Source organism: Thunnus thynnus, chromosome 11, assembly GCF_963924715.1.
Source record: "Thunnus thynnus chromosome 11, fThuThy2.1, whole genome shotgun sequence".
NCBI classification, from domain to species: domain Eukaryota; kingdom Metazoa; phylum Chordata; class Actinopteri; order Scombriformes; family Scombridae; genus Thunnus; species Thunnus thynnus.
The window spans coordinates 7,361,837-7,378,152 of record NC_089527.1 but is presented as its reverse complement, the minus strand read 5'-3'; the positions used below and the strand labels follow the sequence as shown (position 1 = coordinate 7,378,152).

General features: G+C 40.8%; 1 protein-coding gene across 11 annotated transcripts in view; it reads right to left on the bottom strand.

The window, feature by feature from the left end:
- The window catches only part of tns1b (tensin 1b), a 174,565-nt gene that overhangs the window by 131,267 nt on the left and 26,982 nt on the right, over positions 1–16,316 (bottom strand). For 8 of the 11 annotated variants that reach the window (XM_067603005.1, XM_067603017.1, XM_067603006.1 and 5 more), the window contains exon 1: positions 12,311–12,478. The exons of 2 other annotated variants lie outside the window; for them this stretch is intronic. In XM_067603005.1, coding sequence (XP_067459106.1) covers positions 12,311–12,463 — 153 coding nt within the window. In that variant the 5' untranslated portion in view covers positions 12,464–12,478. Of the gene's footprint in view, positions 1–10,010; positions 10,332–12,310; positions 12,479–16,316 lie in introns of those variants that run through there. One more of the 11 variants, XM_067603011.1, reaches the window with a different exon arrangement.

Below are 16,316 nucleotides of genomic sequence, written 5' to 3'. Positions count from 1 at the left end.
AGTCATTCTAATTAGCTATTACCTGTGCATGCCTGAACATTTGTTAGCATCAGTATTATTCCCTGTTTTAGGTATCTTGTTTGCAACCTCAAACGAAACTAGTTTTTATGACTGTTATTCAGCTTCAATCGGACTGAAAAATATTCCCAGCCCCGAGCTGAATGTTTGACAGAAGTTTGTTACAACCCCAAGAAAGTCATGAAATGTTTAATTCATTATAGTTTGACTCATTTACTGTGGTCTGGGTTTCATTACATTACAAAGCATATCACCCTTGGAGCAATATATTCCCAGATACAACTCATGCAGACAAATGTTCAGTGACTTCTGGATCGATTCTTAAGAACAAACGGATAGCAAATAAAAATGCCTCAACCAGGAATAGACCTGCTTCCAATTAAGGTATTTAACCGACTTATCCTGAATGACATGTTACAATGCATTCAGCAGTTGAAGAGGGAAGTTTCTGTAGATCCTGTAATTGTAAGCAGCCTATATAGAACAAGTGCAACAGGCAACAATTCACTGCTAAACACTAGAAAGAAGAGAGGGGGGTTTTTTTGGATTTTCTTTTTTTTTCCGACCTTTCCTTCCTCCCTTTTCTTCCGCTCTCCGGTTCCCACTATCCAAATGGCCTTACAATGAACAGTCACCTGCTTTTCATTTGGGGGAAAATGCACCCCAGGCATTCCAGTCTCTATCCCCCCCCCCCCCTCGCCCCCCGTGCCCCCCCCCCCCACCTTCCTAACTCCACTCTCTACATGCATTTCATCTCAGTGAGGTGGATCCCAGGGAGGAGGAAATTACTCAGTCATCCAGAAGTGAAGAGGGGAAAAAATCCCTTCGTTTTCACAAACCATCAGCAGCACTGAGAGAGTAACACAGGATGATATTTGCATATTAAATGCAAATGGTTGTATTTGCATATTAAAATGAAATTTGGTGCAAACATTCACCTGATGAATTGTAATAACTTTGGTGATCAAGATCGGATTTTTAATTTGTCCAAAACTTTGGTTTGACATTCCCATCAGCCTCTAATGTACTATGTGTTTGGTGCTAATTAGCGACTATTAGCATGCTAACATGGTAAAATAAGATGGTGACCACCGTAAACATCCTTCACGAAAAAAGCTCATTGCACATTTCACATATGATGTTGTGATTTCACAAGTTTCACATTTTGAAATGACAAGTAAATCCTCAGTGAATATAAACCTTAATGTGAGAAACATAAATTCACGTTTTTAGCTTTACATGTGAATGCAAACTTTTCTATGTCTACTAAACAACAGCATGTACAGCCTCATAGAGCCGCTAGCATGGCTGCAGACTCTCGTCTTGTTTAACTTTCTTTTCATCACTAAAGCTGGTAAGGGCCGTTTACGTCATTCCGACCAATTCTTACAAATAAACGATAGAAGCAAAAAGTTTAGATTTTGAAATGGCACCTGTACAGTAACGAGTTAAAGAGATTGAGCAACAATCCAGCAGTATAGCTTTTTCTTTCTACTGACATGAATTTTGAAAGTAGCTGCCCAAAAGTTCTGTTAGATTGGTTTAATATGACCCAGATGTTCAATCGCATTCAAGTATGTTACTGTATGTGTTTGTCCGACAAATGCTCAACCACTAACTTCTCAAGTTAGCTAGCGAGCTATCAAAAAGCCTGCAAACAAGGAGTCTGACAAGCTTTTGGAGTCCTGTGCAGTCTGTCCTATGACTGTGTTGTAAATTGAATGAAACATGGGAATATGGAAAATAATTTCCTTCCTTTAATTATGTTTTTCAGGGCATTTTTATGCTTTTATCATACAATAGCAACAGTGGAGAGAGTTGACATGCAACAAAAGTCTGCTGCTGGAATCCAACCGCAGATGTTGTGGTTATGTGTTAAACAGTAGGCTACCAGAAATCCTTTCCATACATTTATTTATTCATGTTCATATAATTTAGAAAGGCTGTGTTTCCATTTTCAATTCTGAAAATACTTAAATGAACCCCCTGAAAAAACAAAGAATGTCAATGTGGTTTTACAAGATGATTTTTATCAGTGGAGGCACATCAGGAAATCTAAAAAAAAAAAAAAAATGAATGAAATAAATGTTATTGCGCAAAAAACAAATTACACTCTACTTGTAAAAAAGTTCGCAGTGGTTTTGTGATTTGTTTTGTGCAAGAATGCATCTGGGAAAACAGTCCCAGTATCTCCTAATCTTCAGAAAATTACAACACAAATATGTGGTCACATTCCTCAAAGATAAAGACAAAGTACTGAATTAACAGAACAAAGGAATAAGGAAATAACATCCTTGCATTCATGTATAGCGGAAAACATTGTTATATATGGCTTTAATCTTTTGATACGTCCTGTTTTGATCATTGCTGATATGTTAATCCTTTCTTCATATATCCAATACTTCTTCTTTACTGTTGTACTGTGTTTTTTATGTCTCCTGGTATTGAGTATAATGTAAATTCTTTATCATTATTGTTACACAATTACTTTTTCATTTCCTGACCTGGATTCAGGTATGTGTTTTTAAAATCTTAACAAATCCATATTAAGCAACTCATAAAAGTTCTGTTTCATTTGTTTTGAGTGAAAATCTCGGAATTGCCCAAGATAAGCTTTCCGTTTTAAGAAAATAAAGCTCTGAACTTTCTCTCACAGTATTGTGATATAGCAGCCTATCAAAATAAATTATACATGGGGAACAAAGATGGCTACGAGCCCCAAATAAAAGCAAGACAGATGACCTTCGCCAATAGCATTGATTCAGGGTGATAAAGAAGGTTTAATGAAAGACAGCCAAAGTTCATCATCAGAACCGACTGCCAGGGGAAAACAGCACGTGTTCTATATCGAGCTCGGCTGGCAGAGGCTCAGGCACTTGGAAGAGCGCGATGAAACTAAAACCATAACCCCAAAATGTTCTCTTGGACGGATGGGGATGACATGTTTTGGGGGGATTTTGTTCTTATGATTAGATCTCATCATTTCCTGAAGGGTGCCTCTTCTGGTCTTCCAAACTAGATCACAATCACTTCTGGATTGTTGCCTAAAATACATCAAATCAGGAAAATTCAAATAAATCCAACAGATTACTCGTGGCACTAACAGTAATGCGAGTTAACTTATTGGGTATAAATTAGAAGAATTATACAACTGAAACCCTCAAATGCAAATCCCTGTCGCTTTTGGATAAATGCACAGGCGGCACAGCAGGACGCTGTCAGCACCAGTTCCAATGAGCATTGTCTGGCCTCACACTTGAATGCATAGGTATCCACAGGAGGTCTCAGATCACATCCAGAGTTAGAGGTTATCATGGCATTAACAAGTTCGGTGGGCCTCTTTGATGGGAGCCTTTGAATGGCAGGTTGGAGAAACTGTGCCAAGGAACGATCTCGACCTCCTCATACAATCCAGACCGTACAGCTGGCAAAGTAAAAATAAATAAATCCTCGCTCTCTTATTCTTAATCTCTGCAGTGTGCTTTATCATGATCTCAGAGCTCTCGTATTCACTCACGCAAAGACGCACACGCTCAGGTTTCTGGCATCGGATTTAATAAAGTGACATGTATCCTGGGTTTAATCAGTGTTTGTGCTTTGTTGCCATGTAAAAACAGAGTCTTGTTAAAATAATAAGATTTTTACATAAGTTTAACTTGGCTTCTCTGTTCAGTTCTGGCAGTGAAGAAGCAGCAAAGTTTGAGTCTACACGCACATGTAAGGAATGTTTTGGCTTATGATAATGTGCTGCACACATGAGATGTGAAGCATATCCATATAAGGTGGCTTTGAGTACTAAAATAGGTTTCGATAAACAAAATATGAATTATTAAAGTCCTGCTGAAATCAAATCCATCTTTGCCGTGAGAAAAAAAAGTTTCATAAATGTATTAACAGTTTTGTGTTAGTCAGCCAGCTGGAGGAGTGTGTCAGTGTAAACAAACTGCAACAAATTATGGACAGACAATGTGTCGCTAACAGGGATTTTGAAGAGAAACGACCAAACCAGCATCTAACGGTTCTGAAGTGACATTTGCATGTATATTTTACATGTTTAATGTTCTGCAGCTGAGCAGCTAATTAGCCGCCTAGCTTGCTAACTGACGTAAGTGTTGTTGTTTTCCCCAGTGACTGTTTGTTCAGTGGCTCGCTCGACACGCTAAGGTGCCAGACATGTGTTCATCTTTGCAAGTCAGATAAGAAGGAGACTTTAGCAGGGAAGCTAATTTGGTTTATTGTTCAGAGTCTGTGGCTCTTGTGTTGTGTAGCAAGATGCTATCAGGCTCAGTGTGACCGCTTGCTCTGATTTGATTTGCTGTATGGAAAAAAGATCTCCAAAAATGTAATCGGATGATGGAACGTTATTTTATCAACTCGGAGGCAACATCATGAAATCAAAGAATTTAAAATATGAATTTATCCTTTGTGGTTTCTGATTGTTTTTTTCCTCTCAAAGGAGAACACAGGACAAGTGATTGACTGAGCAGATATGTATGCTGTAATAGACAAAAAATTGAATTTACTTTAATTAAACAGAAAAAAATGATAGTTTAAAGGGCAAAATATACACAGAACACACTTTTTTTTAAAGAGTTTTATATGTCTGTCACCGGCCGTCGAACAATATGCTTCCATTTTATCGATGCCACTCTCCACAAGCAGCCATTCAAATCTGCTGCCGGATTATATGTTGTGAACTTATTAACTGTTTCTGTATAATTAATCAAGGCCCCTTTAGTTTCACTATGAGCTTTCACTGTAGCAGAGAAATAAAATCAACAAATCAATGAATAAAACAACTTCCTGTACACTCCTCACGGTATATCATCCGGTAAATTGCTGCTGTCAGTCAGCCCGGTGACAACAGCTTGGCTGGCTGCTGTTCTTTCAGCACCTCATGAGCTGCTGCTGACAGGACAGATGGTTCTGCAGTGACGGTCTAACGGAGGTCGGAGACGGTGTGGATTGAATGGATTGGTTGCTTCAGTAGAGCTTACACGCTGCTGACATCTCACTTTTGATGTCAAGCAAATAAAGAAATCCAATTGACTTTAGTGTTATGTCTATGTTCAAACAAGAAGCCAAGCCATTGGCCACTATTGACACAGATCACTATAGGATTACATACCTTTTATGTCATCATATAGGTAATTTGAATCATCTTAAATTGAATATTTATTAATAGCAACGCCACTAAATACTTCAGCAATCAGCAGCCAGAACAGTTAGCAGAAGCAATAGTTGAACTGAATAACATATTAAGACATTAAATGACAGTTATTAACTAATTAATTGCAGTTAGCAGCAACTGAAGTCTGCACCTTAATCCCCCTGGCCACTGGGTCACCCTGATAATCAGCTGCTCTAGGTGCCACAAATTACTTCATGTTCCTGCCTAAATCTATGATATAAGCTCCATTTCTCTCACGGGTGTTGGATTAAAACAATGTGTGTTTTCTTTCTTTCTTAACAGTCTGAGATTATTTTTGTACTGCGTCATCGTCAACTGACCGACAAAATTGCAGGAGATTTGTTTTGCAATTTTGTGGTTCCGGTATTGCGGGGGCCCAGGCCCCACAATGAGCTTCCTGTTAGCTCTATCTTAATTACTACCAGGTCCAAACACCTCCCATACTTCAGAGTAAAGTCTGCAGTCAGTCCCCACAGGTTTTTCACCTCTCTAACAGTGACCTTTGACCTTCATTGCTGTCAACAGTCTAGCAGACATTTGTTTGAGTAAGGTCACCTGTATGAATCAAGAACAAATTTAAGCACAGCAGTGAACCAGAGAGGCAGACAAAAGTACAAAATATGTTGTAGAATATATTTTTAACAAAGATGTAGATGAAGTGTAAGACATAATTAGGCAGCCACCCATGTGATACTTTGCCACAATTGACAATTATGTTGTTTTTTTTGCAATTTTAAAGAGTTAATTGCTAGGTACAAAAAATACAAACTAATTTGAACTTAACTTTTGAATTTATTAAAAAGAAAAGACTGCCATTAATGTGAAATCTGCCCAAATGATGAGATTTCTTGTTTTCCACAGCTGACATTTTGACCTGACGTGACACAGGAGTAAAGTTAATGAGAGATAAATGGACTGTTGAAATGGAAAGAATTGATCCTACAGCACATGATGCATGAAAGTGATCTCTGTATTTCATGCAATCTGCCCAGCAGAACAGACGAGGACTAAGAAGAGAATGCAACAAAAAAAAACAAAAGGTAAACAAGCAAAACCAAAAGGGACATTTGTAGTCCATTATCATACTTTAATACAAACAGCTACACTTGAAATTGCTTGTCATTGCAAAAACATTGTCAATATGTCTGCCATTTACAACTGTGTGAGCCTGTCCTACATGACTCCAGACCAACCAAATCTAAAATAAAAGCCTGTCCATTACTTATGTGTGCTGATCTCCTGTTCCACCTCTGACAGAAATAATGTGATGGACATGACAACCAGACATAAAAGGACACAAGTACTACACTTTCTGGGGGGGGGCAAAGCTGGTTAAAGCTCATCAGAGACATGAAGTATTATTGCACTGAATTAGACACAAAGGTTTGGGGGGTACGATCCTAAATTCATCCTGACTTCAAATCCATACTATTTAGATTTACAGTATTTCATCTGTGGTAAAGTAGAGAGTTCGGGAGAAACTTAGACCACTAAAAAAAGAAATGTGAACAAACATGACTTTACTGTGGTCTACAAGTCAACATCCATGAACCATTGAGAGCAAAAACTGAAACCCAGTCAGATTTCTGAATCCTGCAAAACTCCCTGCAGGGAAAGCCAGAGGGTCTTGGGAGGTTTAAGGCCAATGTGACCAGTGAAGCATGCAGAAAGCTGGGGGTCTCTTCAAGAACGAAAAGGGGTGGGTGGGGGATGACACAAAGCTCAACACCTCTCATAAATCAACTGAGCAAGGGTTAAACTTCCCCTTTTTGTTGTTCGAGATTTTTCAACCAAGTCACCATTGAAAAAAAAAAACACATGCAAAGAGAAACACCAAGACAAAATAGCCCAAAATTCCCCCGGATGGTAACAACTGAGTGAGCATCATGCTGGAAACCAACTTCATGGTAAATCCATTATAGTGAAAAACATTGGGGCAATGTAAACCCAGATGTTACAATTACAGAAATGTTGCCGTATTTCAAAGGGGCCCCACATGTGGAACTTTTTTTGACTCAAATCAGTGGTAATCTCAGGAACTCGGATTGGGGGGAAACTGAAACTAGTAACAGACCAAGAGAGAAAAAGGAGGGTGGGAAAGGAGATGAGTGCAGGGAGAAAAGAGCTAAAAAAAAATAAAAGAAGACAGGTAGAAACAGTGAAAATTAGACCTTTTGAATCTGACGAATTGACTGAAAGTTACTTTTTTGGGTGTCATACATCTAAATCTCTGCTTTCAGAGGCAGAAATTAGAGGTCCGAGTCATTTTGAAACAACAGGTCTCAGGGTTGTCTATTTTCAAGTCAAGACAACTAAAGACCAGTGACCTAACATTCCTAAGATGACACCATTTCCCAGAGCAATCCTTTGGAGACCTGACGTTGAAACTAGATGGACTGTGTGTACGTTAATGGATATCGATCATCCCGAGGAGCTCTTTGAACCCTGACAACTCAGAAGGTTTAGCCAAGGGTCAATATTTGCATCAACGCAACCGTGAGGCGGCGTTCTGAGGCCATGTTTTCACCTTGTCAGATCAGATGCACCTAGCTACTGCTGCAGACACCTTTGCCATAGCTTGCAGTTGCCCGGTATGTACTGTGTGCTAATAGTAACACCTGTCTCGTGCAAAAGCCAAAGTGTTTTTGAGCATCAACAGTATTTACATGGCCTTTAAACATTCTTTCAGCAATTGGCAGTTAGAGGACATTTTGATTGGTTTCGTGTTCCTTTTTAAAGAAACCTGATAAAACTCTTCCTAAAACCCTTTTTGGCATTCATTAATTATTCACCACGTTTGGTGGAGGAGCGGCGCTCTTGCGAAGGTCTTCTTTCAAGGCCTGTTGCGCCTTGACATGCTTACTTTGCCCTCGGTTTTTGCCCGGAGCATCTTCTGTTCATTTCCTTTGTCCTTCAAGTTGTTCCTGTCTCTTCCTATATTTTCCTGAGCATTTTTGTTTCCGTTTCTATACTGGAAAAGTCTCTCCTTTATCCGGGACCATCCTGCTCTAAAAAGAGCCAACCTTCCCCTTCAGAGGCCAGGCGAAGGAATAGACCTTGTCTAGATCGTGAAGATAGTCTGTTTCCTGCATCTGTACTTACTCACTCACTCTCACATGCTCATTCTCCCTCTCTCTATCTGTCTTTCCTACCTCTTCATCACTTCATAACAGCTTTTGCAGCTGTACTCACTTTCCCAGCTGCCCAAGGAGTATGTTTATGTCCATACTATGCAAACTTGAGAGGGACGTACAGAAAAAATGACAACGGGAAGGAGAATTGCCAGTAATCTATGCCTAAAACCCTCCACAATCTTGGCATTTCATCATTTTAAGACTTTCTGATCTTTAGTGCTCTTGGCAGGTCTTTTGGTTTTCTGATCAATACGTATTGGAAAGGACACTCTCAGAGAAGGTTAACCCTATCTCCTAACCCCAATATGTTAGAATAAGGTGTGCCCAAATTAAGGATGTTTTAGGGCCAAACAAAGACCTGCTATTAACGCAGGGGCTCAGATTGAACCCCGCCCCCTTAAGTGAGCTCACTTTGTCATACAGTGCTCTGATGCAGTCAATCAGTGACCCAGAGCTTAGCTGGGGGGCTTTGAGATTCTTTTACGACCCCCCTTTCACCTCGCCTCCCGCTCCTCAAAAGAAAGAATGGTAATTAACTGATGAAGAGCTCTGTAAGATTATCCAGTCTCCTCGCCAAGAACTCCAGCTCTGCCAGTGGTGTGCAGTCATGTCCCAAAGGACCACTGCAGAATGGGGAAGGATGGATCTCAATAGTCTATTCAACCGCTCTCCTCTTTCATCCTCTATTCAGCTGAAAAAAGAGGAGAGCAGCATGCAATGTTGTATATTTGAGCCAGGAATGTTCTTTCATATCATCACAAATTAGGAAAAGCACTCACAGTGTTTTAAGACAAATGTCGAGACCGCGGTCACAATGCTTTTAGCATGGACACGCACACACACACACTCACACACACACGCACAAACACAGTTCTTCGCTGACCACATCACAGCTTAGAGGGCACACAAGTGCACAAACAACCCCTTACTGTGAGCGGGAATGCGCAGCAGATTGAATTATACAAGAGAAAGCAAAAATAGCTGTGTGTCCCAACCACCTAGAGCGAGACAGAGCGGGACACAGGGAGCAAAGGGAGTGGGGAAAGAGTGAGAAAGAAAGACTAAGGGGGAAAAGAGCAGAAGTCCCATTAAATCCAACTCGGTGTCAGAGCAGACAAGTTTTTAGTGTGGACGTGGAGCCGTGGAGAAAAATGTGTTTCTCAAGGGGGGAAACAACGCTCAGTTTGTCTCATGTTCAAACACCCTCCCGTTCTCTTTCATAATATCTCCCTCATTCACATGTGTCACCGTGCCAAGGCCCCCCGCGGCCGAGGTCCCAACCCTCCACCCAACCCCCGACAAGCAGACCACCCAATAGATTTCCTGACCAGCTTGATCTGATCGGGGTTTCTCAATGGCACCGGTCTGAAGTATCACCTCTCGATTAATCTGGTGCAAAATCACAACAACAAAGGCATTTTGGCTTATTGCATCATCAAGCTGATTGTTACCTCATCCCTCAATTCACTTATGAACTACTTACACACTCATGTTTCCCACTATGGCATATATTGTGCAATTGAGGTCCGCAAAGTTATTAAATTTGCAAACCGCCAATCACATCTTCACATCTTCTAGTTACGCGTAGAGTTCTGATATCCCGTGCTGACAGTTACAAATAACTCATGATCCTGATTAGAAAAATTCCAGTTGAAAAGTTATCTCACCCAGAACATGCAGGACAGACAGACCCAGGTGCGTGCGGGGCCAGCCAGAGCTGTTGGCAGGCTGAGGGAGACAGACGGCATGGTGACGGACAGGAGTGATGCTGCAACTGCTACAGACCAGAGGGCTTCCTTAAGTCTAATCCAGCCAGGAGAAGAGTTGGCCAACGCTGCAAAGCCATGACTATCCTGGATGCACCAGAGCACACACTCTCTCTTTCACGTCGGGGATCCTGCGTTCTCCCTCTTTTCTCACTGTCTGACTTGCTTTCTCCTCCTCTGTCTCTCTCCTCTAATTGGATCCTGACTGCCTCTCCTCTCGGCTCACTCTGCCTCTCTTACCCTCTGCCGGGGGAAAGTTTCACAAAGCTTTTTTTTTTTTTTTTTTTTGAGGGGTGGCGGGATGGAGGGGTGGGTGGGGGGGGTCAGGCAGCCCCCATCTCTCCACGGGAGCAAAGGGGGTGGGGGTACTCCACTTATTATCCATCTCTCCTGCCCCTCCTCTCTCTCTCATCCCATCCCACCCTCCCCTCCTCCTCCTCCTCCTCCCTCCCTCCCCCCCTCGTCTTTACCCCTCTAAGTCTCACCCCTTTTAATTTCATTCATTCCTTGATCCCTCCCCCCTCCCTGTGCGCACCCTCCACCCCCAACCCCCCCCCCCCCCTCCTCAGCATCCATCGCACTTCACCTCCCCCTCCTTCCATCTCCCTCTTTGCAAGGTTTTCCTGTGTAATATTTCATAAACTCTGTCTCCCTCCATATTCACTCTCATGATGAATGTCTGGCATTTCTCCTGACGCTGGAAAATGCTTCGGCCAATCAATTTGGAAAATTGAAAAGACACGTGCTATTTAGTTTGTCAGTCCTGACTCAAATCTGTATACTTGATTCCTACTTATGACACCAGCTGTCTGATATTTTTTGTAAAGTTCTTTACTCAGCATTATAACTACCTGAACCCACAGCCGTAGCGTCTGTAAAATCTGCAGTAGATGATGATGAGCTTTCATGAGTTGGCAGCAAAGGTGTCCACAGTGTGCCTCTAAAATCTGTAGGTGATAAATCAAAGAACATACCATATGTGTGTGTAATCTGTGAAATTAATGGTGAGAACATCAGATTCCAAAATAGGGAATAAGTCAAAGTTTTGTGATAATAATGTCTTAATCTGTACTCGGTCTTATACGTAAGAGATAACGCTGGCGTTAGTCAATATTTTTATTATTGTCAACAATCCCATGACAACACCAAAGCCAACAATGAACTAGTCAGTTTTTCGCTTTTTCCACTTCCCTACAATGTCTCTCAGTCTCAAGCCCATTTATTCCTGCTAAAGACACACACATTATTGAACACTGGTCACAAATGTATAGATTCAGTAATTTTCTTAAACAGCTGGGTGTTGTAGTTTTTTTAGCAAACATTACTCATACAGGAGAAAATAGAGCAAGATTTATTTTCAGCTGCATGTTTGGTGCTCGCTGGTGAGTATTTCTGGAAGCAGGATGGTGTACGTGGAAATGAGTATAAATAAAGTAGAGTGTGTGTGTGTTCATGGTAATGAAGGAACATGTCACCCAGGGATGTGTTTTTAATAGTTTTTAGACAACAACGGAGCTCTATGGTACATATGAGATATATGGAGCTTTGGATACAAACAATACTTGTTGATAAGATCAATTAAATGTTCATTTTGGTCTTGTTATGAGATTTGTTGCCAAGATGAAAAATATAGAATATCACTAGACTTATCTCTGCAGACCTTTACCATTTTCATTCACACATTCTTTATTCCTCAAAGAGAAAAATAAAAGTAGCCCACCCCCCATCTTCACCCTTTACATCTTAGAAAACACACAGAGGGGCCAGGAAGCAAAAGCTGCTTCAGTAAGTCCTCACTGCTCATCAATGACCGTGTTAGCCCCATGCGTGACTCTTTATCCCCTTGTGCGGGTATTCCTTATAAGCAAGTACTGGAAACTGCCACACAAATGTTACCCAGTGGTGGGCCACACGCACCTGTAAACACTCATGGACCCGTAATTTTGTAAAATACACACAAAGATTCTCTCACATAAGTGTCCAGGCCCACTGCTTCCCTAAAACATAAACACACCTAATTTAAACTATCAAACTCGCCACATTCATAAACATCCACCAATAACCACCTATTTCTCCCTCATTCTCTCTCTCTCTCTCTCTCTCTCTGACACACACACACACACACATGCACATCTTTCTCACACACTATACAAATACACAAACCCACCCACACACACAGAGAAACATACAAACACACTCACCCTGTGGCACAGAGGATTAATCCCCTGGTATTTCCTGCAGGCCACCCTTACAGAAGCAAATTCACTAAAGGAGACAATGATAGAGAGAAAACATTTAAACCTAATCCCCCTCAAACCAACAGACAGACACAGACACAACAGACACACACACATCAAGCGAGATGTTTGTCTGAGAAATTGAGAAACTGCTGAGTGAAATCCACAGTGGGACCAGCAGGCAACCCCCCCCAGCAAAAAAAAAGAATTTTGCAATGCTATGAAATTAAGAAAAAGAAGAAAATCTTAGCATATTGATTAACTGTTGCAGCATTAATTGCTCAATCGACACTAAAGACGCTAAAACAGGCTGATAATTCTCTGTGGGTTTGTCAAGCGAAGCAAACAATTGAGTATAGCAGCTTTACAATGTCTTAAAATGTAACTTTATTTGAATAATTGATATTTCACTTCACACAGGGAAGTGTATACAACTGCTCGGTGCTATTTCGGTGCACTAAGTCACCGAATGACTGTGCATTTGAGTGTTGTCCAGCAGAGCTTAGTGGTACTCAAATAAAAACTTTGCACACTATGTTCTTCTGTTGCATAAAAGGCATCTCCCAGTTCCTTCCAGCACACTCTAGTGTGACAGACTGTGTATGATGCATTATTTATTTCTGATATTAGAATATCTTCTATATATAACATCAGGATTTGCTGCACGGCCGACAAAGAAAGAATGAGAGGAATGATATCAAGTTTTGGCTAAATTTGTAAAAAGAATGTAATGGATTTACATGCAACATAATAAAATGCTCCCTTAAAATGTTCTTCTTTACTAGATATCTAAAAGAGTACAATGTTTCAAGCCCAGACTGGCTCTCAGTTAGGTAGAGAGGCATCATATCGTCTCACGTGTGTCCCTCCTAAAGTTGTGGCTACAACCTCAGTTACAGCACATCTTCAAGCCAGATATAATAAACCCAACATTTTATACAAAACACTAAAGCAATATATTGAAAATATTATAAAGTTGTAGAGATACACAAAGTCACTGAACAAAATATCAAGATATAAAGTCATGCACGAATGCATAAACGCAATCGCAAAAAAAAAATTAAAAAAACAACTGGGAAATGATCAAAATGAAACTGAAGCTAATCAGAATGAGTCACTTCTTGGGAACATGTTATCTAAATCACCCTGGAAAAGGGAAAAGAAGACAAAATATCTTATGCTCAGTCTTACAAAATTGTTGCAGTTTTATTTTTGCTCTTTTTCCTGACAAAGAGCCAATCTGGGCTTGAAACGTTGTGCTCTTATGATTCTAATATGTAATAAAGAAGAATATATTTGAAGGAGTGTTTTATAGTGTTGTGAGTCTTTGAGAGACACAGTGAGAGCAGCTACAGTTTTTTGGGGGGGACTCCTGGATGAGAAACAAGTGTTAAAATAGAGAATGTCATGAAAACAATAGCACAGAGCAGTGAGAGATCATTAAAAACTGGATCATGATTTGATATCATGACTCCACAGATACAATAATCCTGTCATAAAAGTCATTTTTGGCACAATAAAGGCGACAGACTGTATTACCCCACTGACATTTTCTCCCTACACACCACAGAGTTCATAAATCAACCAAGTACAGCCGCAGCACCCACTGGTGGCCAGCGGTCACACTGCCTCCGCATTTACAATCATACAGACTTTTGCTCAGAGTTATTAAATATGTTAATAAGAGGGACTGCAGAGGATGAGGGAGTGCATGTGTGTGTGTGTGTGTGTGTGAGGGAGCTTGTAATGTAGCAAAGGCATTGTGGGCATATTTCCAAGGCTAATCAGCTCACTCACAGGATTTGTTTTATTACCTCTTTAACCTTGACCATTTCTGCCTTCTTTTGTAAACCAGAGCCAAGAGGGGACAGCGAGGCACTCACACAATTAAGAAGATTAACCAGTATCAGGTCACTGTCCTTGAACTGAGCAAAGATGGGTCAACAAAAGCTGGGAGAGATCAAAGCTGGGCAGCCAGTTACAATTGATTCAGTATTAAAGGCAAAAATAATACTAATTGCATGCAAAAGAAAAACAAAGCAAGTGAGGCAGTTTGTCAAAAATCAAAAGAGGAGGAGAGAAATGTAATATATATACAGATAAACAGATAAAATGTGTCACAAATAGCTAAGCCGATAGATAGATAGCAGATAAAGACAGATAGATAAGGAGAAAGTGAATGTGTAAACAGCAAAGGGGTGTGTTCTGTCATCTTGGCTGACATCCTAGAAGCCGCCATGAAGGGGGGAGTTCACTTGTTGACAGACAGAGGAAGAACACACTCCAGCAGGCCCCCCAACACACACAGACATGCACACACCCTTTCCCACCCCCGTGTCTCCCATCTGTTGAAAACAATACAGACCCTCCCTTGCCCTCCCTTTTGCAGAACACTCACATGTGAGAGCACGTTTTCCCCCTGTTCTCTCTGCTGCGCAACACCGAGAGGAGAGGAGGGATCATCCGCTCAGTACCAGAACACACTGACCCGTGGAAACAACAACGATAATTCTCACATGGTGTGAAGCCTTTTGGGGGTTTTTTTTGGAAGGGGGGGGGGGGGGGGGGGGGGGCTTTGAAGAATTGTCATTAGGAAACATGAAAGTGATGATTTGTGGGATCTGTATCATTCACACATGTGCCAGGAGTGTTTCTGCACAGTACGTTCCACAGATCAACTTGCAATCAAACTAGCATGTGTGGCACTACATGATATATATTTCCTCGGAGTTCCCCGTTAAGAACTTTGATATTCTGTCGACCCAACTGGTTTCTGTGTCTGTAAAAAACATGTTGGCTGTGACTATTTATGCCAACTCCTTCCTCTGTTTATTTACGTCATGCTTTTTATGCCAAGAAAGTCAAATGTATGAGGATTGTTCTTTGAGAAAGTGCATAAAAAAAAAGCCCATATAAAAATCCTCACACACACAGAAAAATTATAAATACACCAAAATAAACAGAACGTCACATAAATACAGTACAGTGTAGCACAGTACTTTGTTGAATTACTCTCGCTGCAGTGTGCAGGGCGTTCACATCCTGTGGCTTTGACATTTTAACACAATCTCTCAGCAGCTTTCTAAATGGTGCGTGATACACAAATGTGCTATACAACACAATACCCAACAAAGCGGGAGGTAAATGGCCTGAAAAGTAAAAAAGAAATGTGACATTGTTTAAAAACAAGTGTATAATGTATCATGATTGTAAAAACTTAAACTACATCAATGTATGAAGTGGCCAAAATATATATTGTGACTGCAATCAGTAACTAAGGTTGAAAACTTGTTTTTTTGACCACAACAAAAGGCTTCTGGTAAATTCTAAGAACCTGGACAATGCATTCATCAACTACAAAGCCGCTCTAATCAGTATTTTTATATTGAAAAATATTTTGAGTGTATGTGACAGGTGTCCCTCATGATCCCACAAAGAACTATCACTCTCCCTCATTTTAGCTTCTTTCAGCTCATTGTTTTGGTTTTACAGCTCGCAACTTTGTGTTGTCTTCAGCCGCAGCAGGCAGCTGTTTTTAATGAAAAGGCTGTAAAACCCACTGTATGTTACAGGCTCAGAACCAAACAGCAAATTGACAAAGGTAGTGATTAGCTGGTGAACACAGTGAAGCATTTAACAGCTAAAGAGACAGATACTTCCCTCAGGAGCTGGTGGAGACCAAAGCTAGAGCTAAAAGGAGAGTGAATTCTAGAGGTGTTATATAATCAGTTATTGCAGGTTTAAGAATACAATACACAATATAAAACTTCATTGGGAAAGCATTATTTTTTGGTCAACTTAAACTGAAAGGTCAGAGCACAGGGTCAACGATGAAACTGCATCCCAGGAGCTGGCAGGGATTCAGAATCTGTCTCAAGGACATTTGCTTCAGCAAAACAGGTGCTTATCCTTCTCACTGCACCACCACACAGCCCTGATAAGCCCCCGCCGCTCACTAAACAACCACTCA